This window comes from Salvelinus alpinus, chromosome 19, assembly GCF_045679555.1.
Source record: "Salvelinus alpinus chromosome 19, SLU_Salpinus.1, whole genome shotgun sequence".
In the NCBI taxonomy this organism is placed as follows: domain Eukaryota; kingdom Metazoa; phylum Chordata; class Actinopteri; order Salmoniformes; family Salmonidae; genus Salvelinus; species Salvelinus alpinus.
The window spans coordinates 43,403,906-43,417,824 of NC_092104.1; the positions used below are offsets into that span (position 1 = coordinate 43,403,906).

A 13,919-nucleotide genomic window follows, 5' to 3' on the forward strand; every position below is an offset into this window, starting at 1 on the left:
CCAGACCATTTCCGGAGACCTTCTCCCTTACCTCACCTCGCTCATCAACTCATCCTTGACCGCTGGCTACGTCCCTTCCGTCTTCAAGAGAGCGAGAGTTGCACCCCTTCTGAAAAAACCTACACTCGATCCCTCCGATGTCAATAACTACAGACCAGTATCCCTTCTTTCTTTTCTCTCCAAAACTCTTGAACGTGCCGTCCTTGGCCAGCTCTCCTGCTATCTCTCTCAGAATGACCTTCTTGATCCAAATCAGTCAGGTTTCAAGACTAGTCATTCAACTGAGACTGCTCTTCTCTGTGTCACGGAGGCGCTCCGCACTGCTAAAGCTAACTCTCTCTCCTCTGCTCTCATCCTTCTAGACCTATCGGCTGCCTTTGATACTGTGAACCATCAGATCCTCCTCTCCACCCTCTCCGAGCTGGGCATCTCCGGCAAGGTCCACGCTTGGATTGCGTCCTACCTGACAGGTCGCTCCTACCAGGTGGCGTGGCGAGAATCTGTCTCCGCACCACGTGCTCTCACCACTGGTGTCCCCCAGGGTTCTGTTCTAGGCCCTCTCCTATTCTCGCTATACACCAAGTCACTTGGCTCTGTCATATCCTCACATGGTCTCTCCTATCATTGCTATGCAGACGACACACAATTAATCTTCTCCTTTCCCCCCTCTGATAACCAGGTGGTGAATCGCATCTCTGCATGTCTGGCAGACATATCAGTGTGGATGACGGATCACCACCTCAAGCTGAACCTCGGCAAGACGGAGCTGCTCTTCCTCCCGGGGAAGGACTGCCCGTTCCATGATCTCGCCATCACGGTTGACAACTCCATTGTGTCCTCCTCCCAGAGTGCTAAGAACCTTGGCGTGATCCTGGACAACACCCTGTCGTTCTCAACTAACATCAAGGCGGTGACCCGTTCCTGTAGGTTCATGCTCTACAACATTCGCAGAGTACGACCCTGCCTCACGCAGGAAGCGGCGCAGGTCCTAATCCAGGCACTTGTCATCTCCCGTCTGGATTACTGCAACTCGCTGTTGGCTGGGCTCCCTGCCTGTGCCATTAAACCCCTACAACTCATCCAGAACGCCGCAGCCCGTCTGGTGTTCAACTTTCCCAAGTTCTCTCACGTCACCCCGCTCCTCCGCTCTCTCCACTGGCTTCCAGTTGAAGCTCGCATCCGCTACAAGACCATGGTGCTTGCCTACGGAGCTGTGAGGGGAACGGCACCTCCGTACCTTCAGGCTCTGATCAGGCCCTACACCCAAACAAGGGCACTGCGTTCATCCACCTCTGGCCTGCTCGCCTCCCTACCTCTGAGGAAGTACAGTTCCCGCTCAGCCCAGTCAAAACTGTTCGCTGCTCTGGCACCCCAATGGTGGAACAAACTCCCTCACGACGCCAGGTCAGCGGAGTCAATCACCACCTTCCGGAGACACCTGAAACCCCACCTCTTTAAGGAATACCTAGGATAGGATAAAGTAATCCTTCTAACCCCCCCCCCCCTTAAAAGAGTTAGATGCACTATTGTAAAGTGGTTGTTCCACTGGATATCATAAGGTGAATGCACCAATTTGTAAGTCGCTCTGGATAAGAGCGTCTGCTAAATGACTTAAATGTAAATGTAAAATGTAAAAACATTATGCTGATTCATGATTTCGACTGACTGAGAAAAGCTGCCTGTCTGTCTCATCCCGACTCCCGAAACATTCATTACTATGGGACACCTGGAGATCGAATTAGAATTTTTAAACCATGTTGCAAACGTCGGACAGACCGACAGAAACGTTTATACAAATCTCCGCTGTTGAAAACCAAATGTTTGTCTAAAAGAAATGAGGTAATGTCTAGATGCTTTTTTATAGTGGAGACCAATTTTATAAAGTGCCTGGCTGGCCTGATGAGACAGTGGATTGCGCAGTCAGATGGAACAGAGTAAATAGGCTTTTTAATGTCATAGATTTAGCTGGTATTAACTTGTGGAATAGACACTGGCTGGAATGCGGTTTTAACCCATCGGCATTCGGGATTAGAACCACCCGTGGTATAATACTGTACATTACTGTGCAGTCCAAACTTGTGAAACATGGACGTCTATGATTGGTTCAGATTTGGTCCCACCCCCCCAGGGTGGACTGACCAAATTTCAACTACTTTTCAACGTCCATGGCCGTCCGTGTCAGTCGCTACTCAGTGGGTGAGGATGCTTGTTACAGGAAATGGAAAGAGGATGGTGGTAGGTGTCATGGTATCAGTAAGAGCCGGGAGAGGTGACATGCTTTGACCACCAGATGACAAAAAGCGAAAAGAAAGCAGTAATGAGCTGAACATAACAGTATGCCAGTAGAAGGGAGGACTGTAGCAGGCGACCCAACTGTGGTTTGTGACTACTCTGTCTCATTGTAGCCAATTCAATTGCAGTAATTCCGTTACTGATTTGTTTAAATAAGAATTATTACGTTTTAATCACTTCATAAACAAACTTGATATCAGTAAAAATACAACTCATTAGTAGGTTTACCTTTTACTTCTGTTAACTTTCATTATACTTCCTCCTCGTGAGGGAGAGAAATTAGAAAAACATATTTAATCAGATTTGAATGATAGAACAGCTATTTCCAGGTTAAAATGTTATGGGATGCATTTTCTCCATTGTTTTTTATGGTTGGCCTCTGGTCGGCCTACGTTATGATCAAATAGCCTACTTGGCCACTGTTAAAACTTTAACTTAAAGCGGGTACAGCCTCAGTGTTCACAGTAAATGCCCACCGGAAGTGGCACAACATTTTCATGAACTTGAAGTTTGCTTTCAGCAGACCTGAAATTTGCCCCGTGCTGAAAAAAATGAGAGGGGACATTGGTTATAGTTCATGTGGTTATGGGAGTAAAACGTAGTTGGTAACATAAGAGCATTTTAGCAAAGTGACCCTTCTGGGGGTTGGGGTTCAAGTTGCCTTGCTTTTACGCTTGATCAATAGCCACACACACAGTATTTTTCCCATGCTTCACCCTAGTCCTTTAGGTGGTCAACAAACTCTGTGACACCCTGCAGACCTGTAGGGATAGCTGTTAGTTAGTCAGTAGAGCTGGTCATGTGAGTGTGTGGGGTCTCTATTCTCTATGTATGGTTTATGTACTGTAGATTTGTGTTTTACTGGTTCTCTCTGTATCGTGTCCCCAGGGTGGGTTGTGGCTTGTTGTTTTCTCCCAAGTGTCTGTGATCCCCTCTGATCCTGGCCTCTTCTGTCTGAGCTTCATGTGACCACTCTGTGATCCTTCTGTGTCCTCATTGACCCTTCAACCCTCCTCCCCTCTCATGCTGATCCCCCTCCTCGCTCTCTCGCTCTCTCTCTCGTACACACACAAACACCTCTCATTTTCCATCAGCAACCTGTCAGCCCTCCTCTGCCCGCCCCCCTGCACCAAATTCCTCACCTTCTCACACTTGAATGTTTTTCTTCTCTTTCCTCATCCCTTCCCCTCTTTATTTCTCCCTTTCCCAAACCATGTCTGTCTCTCTCCCTTACCCCTTCTCTCTGTTTCTCCCTTACCCCCCTTTCTCTCTCTCACTCTCTCTCCCTTACCCCTCTCTCTGGCTTTCTCTTAATCCATTATTTTTGTCTCTGTCTTTCTACCTTACTCCTCTCTTTTTCTCTCCACCTTTTCCCCCTCTGTCTTTCTTCCTCTGTCTCTGTGTGTTTCTCCCTCTCTCTCTGTCTCTGTGTCTCCCTCTCTGTGTCTCCCTCTCTGTGTCTCCCTCTCTGTCTCCCTCTCTGTGTCTCCGTGTCTCCCTCTCTCTGTCTCCCTCTCTCTCTCTCCCTTTCTCTGTCTCTCTCTCTGTTTCACCCCCTCTCTCTCTGTTTCACCCCCTCTGTCTGTTTCACCCCCTCTCTCTCTGTTTCACCCCCTCTCTTTGTCTCTGTTTCACCCCCTCTCTCTTTGTCTCTCCCCCTCTGTCACTATCTTACTCCCTTACCCCCCCTCTCAACTAGTTTCTTCTTTGTGGATGCCTAATGAAATCCCCTCTGAAAATGACAATTGTTGCTTTGAGAGTATTTATAGAAATGAATAATCAGCCTTGTTGTGTTTGTCTGCATGGATTTTCAGCACTGAACACTGTGAAGACCGAATCACCGGTAAAGAATCAAGACTTGGGTGTAGGAAGCATGAACCGCAACAGTAGTCTGTGGTTTGTGGTTTATTACACATTATAAGGGCTTATAGTGCTTATATTGTGTTTTTAAACCATTATTCCTGCAGGCTATTCAAGGGCAATCTGCAGTTCCATGAACAGCAAAGCGTCCACCCCGTCAGTGTTTTGTTAAATAGATGAGCGATGGGGTTGGAGAAATGTAGCCACTCTTAAATGTATATAATTACAAGGACTGACCATCTATGAGCTCCACATTTATATTGATAACCATATTTTGAGGCTATACAGTGTTTAAAATCTACATTGCTTACAAACCAAGAAGTCAATCAAGCTTATATTATATTTTAGACAATTGAACTAAGTCCATGAGTTATAAGTTATATTCTTCAGGAATCAATGGGTGTATATCAATAATTTACAAGTCAAAAAATGGATGTGGCAATCACAGATTGCCCATTTAAGTAAAGTCTTGCCGTAATGGTCAAACTACCTACACCGTTGGATGTTAAAACGTTTCCCAGGTTTAAACTGATGATGGTGGGGAATAGTGAGTAGATGAATAGCTGTTGATGTTAGATCTGCCTTGTGGAGACAGACATAGGAGATGTAGATGAATAGCTGTTGATGTTAGATCTGCCTTGTAGAGACAGACATAGGAGATGTAGATGAATAGCTGTTGATGTTAGATCTGCCTTGTAGAGACAGACATAGGAGATGTAGATGAATAGCTGTTGATGTTAGATCTGCCTTGTAGAGACAGACATAGGAGATGTAGATGAATAGCTGTTGATGTTAGATCTGCCTTGTAGAGACAGACATAGGAGATGTAGATGAATAGCTGTTGATGTTAGACCTGCCTTGTAGAGACAGACATAGGAGATGTAGATGAATAGCTGTTGATGTTAGATCTGCCTTGTAGAGACAGACATAGGAGATGTAGATGAATAGCTGTTGATGTTAGATCTGCCTTGTAGAGACAGACATAGGAGATGTAGATGAATAGCTGTTGATGTTAGACCTGCCTTGTAGAGACAGACATAGGAGATGTAGATGAATAGCTGTTGATGTTAGACCTGCCTTGTAGAGACAGACATAGGAGATGTAGATGAATAGCTGTTGATGTTAGATCTGCCTTGTAGAGACAGACATAGGCGATGTAGATGAATAGCTGTTGATGTTAGATCTGCCTTGTAGAGACAGACATAGGAGATGTAGATGAATAGCTGTTGATGTTAGACCTGCCTTGTAGAGACAGACATAGGAGATGTAGATGAATAGCTGTTGATGTTAGACCTGCCTTGTAGAGACAGACATAGGAGATGTAGATGAATAGCTGTTGATGTTAGACCTGCCTTGTAGAGACAGACATAGGAGATGTAGATGAATAGCTGTTGATGTTAGATCTGCCTTGTAGAGACAGACATAGGAGAGGTAGATGAATAGCTGTTGATGTTAGACCTGCCTTGTAGAGACAGACATAGGAGATGTAGATGAATAGCTGTTGATGTTAGACCTGCCTTGTAGAGACAGACATAGGAGATGTAGATGAATAGCTGTTGATGTTAGACCTGCCTTGTAGAGACAGACATAGGAGATGTAGATGAATAGCTGTTGATGTTAGATCTGCCTTGTAGAGACAGACATAGGAGATGTAGATGAATAGCTGTTGATGTTAGACCTGCCTTGTAGAGACAGACATAGGAGATGTAGATGAATAGCTGTTGATGTTAGATCTGCCTTGTAGAGACAGACATAGGAGATGTAGATGAATAGCTGTTGATGTTAGACCTGCCTTGTAGAGACAGACATAGGAGATGTAGATGAATAGCTGTTGATGTTAGATCTGCCTTGTAGAGACAGACATAGGAGATGTAGATGAATAGCTGTTGATGTTAGACCTGCCTTGTAGAGACAGACATAGGAGATGTAGATGAATAGCTGTTGATGTTAGACCTGCCTTGTAGAGACAGACATAGGAGATGTAGATGAATAGCTGTTGATGTTAGACCTGCCTTGTAGAGACAGACATAGGAGATGTAGATGAATAGCTGTTGATGTTAGACCTGCCTTGTAGAGACAGACATAGGAGATGTAGATGAATAGCTGTTGATGTTAGACCTGCCTTGTAGAGACAGACATAGGAGATGTAGATGAATAGCTGTTGATGTTAGATCTGCCTTGTAGAGACAGACATAGGAGATGTAGATGAATAGCTGTTGATGTTAGACCTGCCTTGTAGAGACAGACATAGGAGATGTAGATGAATAGCTGTTGATGTTAGATCTGCCTTGTAGAGACAGACATAGGAGATGTAGATGAATAGCTGTTGATGTTAGACCTGCCTTGTAGAGACAGACATAGGAGATGTAGATGAATAGCTGTTGATGTTAGATCTGCCTTGTAGAGACAGACATAGGAGATGTAGATGAATAGCTGTTGATGTTAGACCTGCCTTGTAGAGACAGACATAGGAGATGTAGATGAATAGCTGTTGATGTTAGACCTGCCTTGTAGAGACAGACATAGGAGATGTAGATGAATAGCTGTTGATGTTAGATCTGCCTTGTAGAGACAGACATAGGAGATGTAGATGAATAGCTGTTGATGTTAGATCTGCCTTGTAGAGACAGACATAGGAGATGTAGATGAATAGCTGTTGATGTTAGACCTGCCTTGTAGAGACAGACATAGGAGATGTAGATGAATAGCTGTTGATGTTAGACCTGCCTTGTAGAGACAGACATAGGAGATGTAGATGAATAGCTGTTGATGTTAGACCTGCCTTGTAGAGACAGACATAGGAGATGTAGATGAATAGCTGTTGATGTTAGATCTGCCTTGTAGAGACAGACATAGGAGATGTAGATGAATAGCTGTTGATGTTAGATCTGCCTTGTAGAGACAGACATAGGAGATGTAGCTGCTGAATGTGATGAATATGTCATCACCGCAACCTCTGTTTATCCCACTCATTCTCCTGCCACACACTTAGCTGGGCTGTCACACAGCGTTGTCAGAACGTTTACGCGTGCATTGTCGCAGCGTTCCCGCGCGCCGGGAGGTTTTCACCATCTTCTCTGAACTCTTTGATTTCCTTCTCCATTTCATGTGAAGGGCTTTCTCTCTCTCTCTCTCCCCCGTCTATTTTTGTTTTTCTCCTGGCCAAGTTGTGGCTGTGTGTCGTCGTCTCTTTGACAGTAGTCTCTGAGCTGTCACTCAGCGCTCAGTCTTCCTGTCTCTGTGAAGTCACTCTCCATTAATAATGGCGGTGGCGCTGAATATTTTACACTGTCGCTCGGCAGTACGTTATCCCGTCTTTGACGCCACACAGCGACAGAAAGACAATTGTCTGCCTGACAAAACTTTTATTTCAACCGAGAGCTCTGTGACTGAGACTTGTTGTGTGAGGAAGTTTTGTGTTTTTCTGTCGCCCCCCCCCCCCCCCCCCCTATATAAAAATGGCAGAGGATATTATTTTTCCTGTTGAACATCTATTATTGATACTATCTAGGAATAGTGTGTGCTGTTTCGTTTAGAAAATATGTCAGCACTACTATAACAGTGTCCAGTCAGTCTATTAAGCAGTTGAACTACTTTGTGCACTGTCACCGTGTTTAAGAACATTGGAGTTGTCTTACATTCACATGGAAGGAATACACTATTGTCTTCTTCCTCCTTTTATCGTTTGAATAGCTCTGTCACAGGAAGGTGGATTGTAGATGTTTTTGTGTGTTTTTTTCCCCCTACAATGGCTAATCCATCGTAGTTCACGTGGGACTGTGTTGTAGATAGAATTACAGATGAACTGATTTGCGTAAAGTGTCTAAGCCTAACTCCTCCTAACCGTAACTCTAACTGTTGTCCCCTCTCTCTCTCTCTCTCTCTCTCTCTCTCTCTCTCTCTCTCTCTCTCTCTCTCTCTCTCTCTCCACCCATAGGTGAGCAGGGAGCAGTGACCATGTTCCCTCTTTTCCTGTTGGACAATCACATGACAGCACGCGAGCTGGGGTTCTGGAACGGCGTGATCGCCATGGGCTTCTCCATCTGTGGCTCCTCCCTCGGCGGCCTGCTGCTCTCTCAGTTCAGGTAGCGTTCAGCGGCAACACGCCCCTGGTAGCGTTCAGCGGCAACACGCCCCTGGTAGCGTTCAGCGGCAACACGCCCCTGGTAGCGTTCAGGGGCAACATTCTGATTTCAGTTTTCCCTAACTCAAATGCTTCCATAACTTGTTTTGTAACTAATTTGAAATACTCACTAGCTGTTTTAAAATAATCTGTTTATCTACAGTGCCCATTTCAGCTTCACATGTCTCAGAAGCATCCCTTTCTGTGGCACAGATATCACATCACCTCCACTCCACACACTGTGGTGTGTATGCGTGCGTGCATTTGCGTATGTGTGTTTTAATGGAAGTGAACACAGCCCTCAGAGCTGTTTAGCGCCTCTCTCTCTCTGTCTCTCTGTCTCTGTGTGTGGCCCCCCAGTGTGAGATGTGTGGTATGATGGCAGCATGGGGAGATGCTGTGTAGCCTCCAATATTTCTTAGAGAGGCAAGGAGACGGACACCAACAGAAACACTAGGCCCTGTAACTTCTACAGCTGATAATGCAAAACCATCCACCAATAATCAACAACTTCTGTTTAGGTCAATAGAAATTGTCTTTTTTTTTTTTTTAAGAGATCAAAGATCACAAACAATAGCCTACAACTCAGATTTTTTTTTACTGTGCAAAATGTCACTCATAGTGTAAGTTTAACTCATCTTTTCTTCTACCAATAGCCTGAAGTTCAGTCACAAGTTTGGACACACCTACTCATTCAAGGATTTTTGTTTATTTTTACTATTATCTACATTGTAGAATAATAGTGAAGATATCAAAACTATGAAATAAATCAAAATATATTTGATATTTGATATTCTTCAAAGTAGCCACCATTTGCCTTGAGTTAACTGCACCTCAGAAATTGCAGCCCAAATAAATGCTTCACAGAGTTCAAGTAACAGACACATCTCAACATCAACTATTCAGAGAAGACTGCATGAATCAGGCCTTCATGGTCAAATTGCTGCAAAGAAACCACTACTAAAGGACACCCAAAAGAATAAGTGACTTGCTTAGGCCAAGAAACACAAGCAATGGACATTAGATCGGTGGAAAGTCCAAGTTTGAGATTTTTTGTTTCCAACCGTGTCTTTGTGAGACGTAGAGTAGATGTGTGGTTCCCACCGTGAAGCATGGAGGAGAGGTGCTTTGCTGGTGACACTGTCAGTGATTTATTTAGTATTCAAGGCACACTTAACCAGCATGGCTACCACAGCATTCTGCAGCGATACGCCACCCCATCTGGTTTGCTCTTAGTGGGACTATCATTTGTTTTTCAAGAGGACAATGACCCAACACACCTCCAGGCTGTGTAAGAGCTATATGACCAAGAAGGAGAGTGATGGAGTGCTGCATCAGATGACCTGGCCTCCACAATCACCTTACCTCATCCCAATTGAGATGGTTTGGGATGAGTTGGACCGCGGAGTGAAGGAAAAGCAGCCAACAAGTGCTCAGCATATGTGGGAGCTCCTTCAAGACTCTTGGAGAAGCATTCCAGGTGAAGCTGGTTGAGAGAATGCCTAGAGTGTGCAAAGCTGTCAAGGAAAAAATAAATAAAAAATAAGATATATTTTGAAATGTTTAACACTTTGTTTTGTTACTACATGATTCCATATGTGTTATTTCATCGTTGTGATGTCTTCACTATTATTCTACAATGTAGAAATTAGTAAAACATAAAGAAAAACCCTTGAATGAGTAGGTGTGTCCAGACTTTTGACTTGTTCTGTATACTACAAAAGTATGTGGACACCTGCTTGTCGAACATCTCATTCCAACATCATGGGCATTAATATGGAGTTGGTCCCCCCCTTTGCTGCTATAACAGACTCCACTCTTCTGGAAAGGCTTTCTACTAGATGTTGGAACATTGCTGCTGGGACTTGTTTCCATTCAGCAGCAACAGCATTAGTGAGGTCGGGCACTGATGTTGCGAGCTCAGTCTTGGGTCGCAGTCGGTGTTCCATTTCATCCCAAAGGTGTTCGATGGGGTTGAGGTCAGGGCTCTGTGCAGGCCAGAGTTCTTCCACACTGATCTCAACAAAATATTTCTATACGGACCTCAATTTGTGCACGGGGGCATTATCATGCTGAAACAAGAAAGGGCCTTCCCAAAACTGTTGCACAGAATCGTCTAGAATGTCATTGTTTGCTGTAGTTTTTAGATTTTCCTTCATTGAAACTAAGGGGCTTAGCCCGAACTATGAAAAACAGACCCAGACCAATATTCCTCCTCCACCAAACCTTACAGTTGTCACTATGCATTGGGGCAGGTAGCGTTCTCCTGGCATCTGCCAAACCTAGATTCGTCCATCGGACTGCCAGATGATGGTGAAGTATGATTCATCACTCCAGTGAACATGTTTCCACTGCTCCAAAGTCCAATGGCGGTAAGCTTTACACCACTCCAGCCGACAATTGGCATTGTGCATGGTGATCTTAGGCTTTTGTGCGGCTGCTTTGCCATGGAAACCAATTTCATGAAGCTCAGTTTGAAACTCGGGAGTGAGTGTTTGCAACCCAGGACTGACCATTTTTACGCGCTTCAGTACTCTGTGGTCCTGTTCTGTAAGCTTGTGTGGCCTATCACTTCGCAACTGAGCTGTTACTGCTCCTAGACATTTCCACTTCACAATAACAGCACTTATAGTTGACCGGGGCATCTCTAGCAGGTCAGAAATAGCCAAATCCACTAATTTGAAGGGTTGTCCACATACGTATGGCCATGTGGTGTACGTTTTGAAATATAGCACCTGCACATCAAAGCCGGGCTGAAGTCATTAAGCAGTTATCACTGTACACACAATATCACTACCGTGCCTCAGCTGTAGCGCTTTAAGTTGTCCTTTCAATTGCTACTTAACCTTACAGTTTCAGCAATTACCATTACAGCACATACAGTACCCTAACTCATCCTGCATTGCATAAGACCGTACATCTGCCCATAGCTTCACATTATAGCTTCCGCCCTCGGCCCATGAGATGTAATGCAATCTATAAATAACATTGCGTATGTATTTCCCCACACAAGGCTTTAGCGTGGATCACACAGCACCATGTCCATCTATAGCACTCACAAAGCTAGATGGGTTAATGATAATTATCAACTGGGTGGTTTGAGCCCTGAATTTTCATTGGCTGAAGGCCATGGTGTTTCAGATCGTATACCACGGGTATGACAAAACATTTTGTTTTATTGCTCTAATTACGTTATTAGTGTCTGCGTTGCGTCGTGCCTAAACAGCCCTTAGCCATGGTATATTGGCCCTATACCACACCTCCTCGGGCCTTATTGCTTAATACTGCCATTAGCGTCGATCTGAAATATGCTCTATATGAAGAGAATAGCAATATATTGTCTTTGTATTAAAAAGTCTGCACAGCTTGCCCTGAGGTTCTCTCACACTACCTGTAAAATAATAAGTCCAAATACTTTTTGTTTGAAATCTCTTTCACAAAAGTTCTGTCATATTTTTGGGGGTACTTCTTTATTTTCTGTCTTTCTCCCTCTTTCTGTCTTTCTCCCTCTTTCTGTCTTTCTTTCTTGTAAAGGACTCCGGTAGAATTGTCACATTTTCACACACGGAGGTGCGTTCACCTGACACTGTACACTCAGTCCAGATTCCCACAGAGTGATTCCCATCCCTGTCCCCCCATGTCCCAACACACACACACACACACACACACACACACACACACACACACACACATTACACAAAGCCTATCCACCAGGCCGTTTCAATGCTCTAAAAGCTCATTTGGACGCTTATCCTGGGCCCCATCAGAAACGCTTGAGTGGCCAGAGACTGACCCCCTTACACAGATCGCCATCGGCAACCTGAGAGCCTGTATGGTATCGGGGCCTAGCCAGTGTGAGGTGTCAGTAGCGAGGCAGGTTCTCCTCTCTCGCCCCATCACTACGGCAACTCCCCAGAGAGACAGATTTCAAAGAGTGTCATTGAGAAGGGAGGGAATAATGAACGAAGGGAAAGAATGTCTTTAGCATGTGAATGATAGCAGATTGGTTTTCAGGTTGGAAGGACCCTGTAGGTCCTGTAGGCTTACAGACTGATAGAATGGACAGAAGGAGACAGATTCTATTTGATATACCATTTTTGGATAGTTTGTAGATCCGTCCCTTTAAAAAAAAAAAAAAAATGTTGTTGCATTACGAAGTGGTATAGAAATTGATTTAATTGTGCTTTTTTTTCCTTCATTGATCTACACAAAATACTCCATAATGTCAAAGTGAAAAGAATATTCTACAAACGTTTACAAAATAATAAAAATTAATAAAAATAAACTAAAATATAGTATAATTATTCACACCCTTTGTTTAGGCAAGCCTAAACTAGTTCAGGAGTAACATTTTGCCTAACAAATCACATAAGTTACATAGACTCACTTTGTGTGAAATAACAGGGATTGACATGATTTTTGAATGACTACCCCTTCCTCTGTCCCCCATACATACAGCATCTGTAAGGTCCATCAGTCAAGTATTGAATTTCAAGCACAGATTCAACTACAAAGACCAGGGAGCATATCGAAAGCCTCATGAAGAAGGATAGTGATTGGTAGATGGGTAACAATAACAAATCAGACTTTGAATAGCTCTTTAAGCATGGTCAAGTTAATAATTATGCTGTAGATTATGTGTTAAACCACCCACACACAACAAAGATACAGTCGTCCTTCTGAACTGAGCTGCAGGACAGGAAGGAAACTACTCAGGGATGTCGCTATGAGGCCAGTGGTGATTTTAAAACCGTAACAGAGTTCAATAGCTGTGATGGGAGACCTGGATCAACAACATTGTAGTTACTTTACAATAATTACACGAAAATAACAATATAAATATACAGAATAAAAAATATTCCAAAACAGGAATCGTGTATCCAACAAGGAACTAAAGTTATAAGGCAGGAGAACACAGCAAAGGAATAAATGTGACGCATTATGTTTGGGGCAAATCCAAACGTGACACATCACTGTGTAACCGCCTCCTTATTTTCAAGCATGGTGGTGGCTGCATCATGGTATGGATATGCTAGACAAAAATAAACGAGATGGAGCTAAGCACAGGCAAAATCCTCAAGGAAAACCTGCTTTTAATCAGACATTGGTAGAGGAATACACCTTTCAGCAGGACAATAACCTATAACACAATGAATGTTCCTGAGTGGCAAAGTTACAGTTTTGACGTAAATCTGCTTGAAGATCTATGCCTTGACGTGAAAGTGACTTTCTAGCCATGACACCCAACACCTTGACAGAGCTTGAAGAATTTTGAAAAGAATAATAGGCTAATATTCTTAGAGTTCTTATAGTTCTTAGAGACTTACCCAAGAAGACTCCGCCGTAATCACTGCCAAAGGTGATTCTAACTTGTATTGACGCAGGGGTGTGAATACTTATCTAATGAAGGTATATTAGTGTTTCATTTTACATACATTTTTAAGACATGATAATTACATTGTATTTTTGTAGATCGTTGACAAAAAAATTACAATTAAATCCATTTTAATCCCACTTTGTAACACAATAAAATGTGAAGGAATCCAAGGGGGGTGAATGCTTATGAACCCAACTGTATGCTCACATTAGCCTGAGTTCAAACTAAGCTGTGGTAAGGTCAATGTCAGATGGGTTGTATAGATTT

At 43.6% G+C, this 13,919-nt stretch overlaps 1 protein-coding gene across 3 annotated transcripts in view; it reads left to right on the top strand.

The window, feature by feature from the left end:
- Positions 1 to 13,919, top strand: part of mfsd3 (major facilitator superfamily domain containing 3) — a 35,449-nt gene that overhangs the window by 10,274 nt on the left and 11,256 nt on the right. For all 3 annotated transcript variants that reach the window (XM_071353665.1, XM_071353664.1, XM_071353666.1), the window contains exon 3: positions 8,090 to 8,237. In XM_071353665.1, coding sequence (XP_071209766.1) covers positions 8,090 to 8,237 — 148 coding nt within the window. The remainder of the gene's footprint in view (positions 1 to 8,089; positions 8,238 to 13,919) is intronic.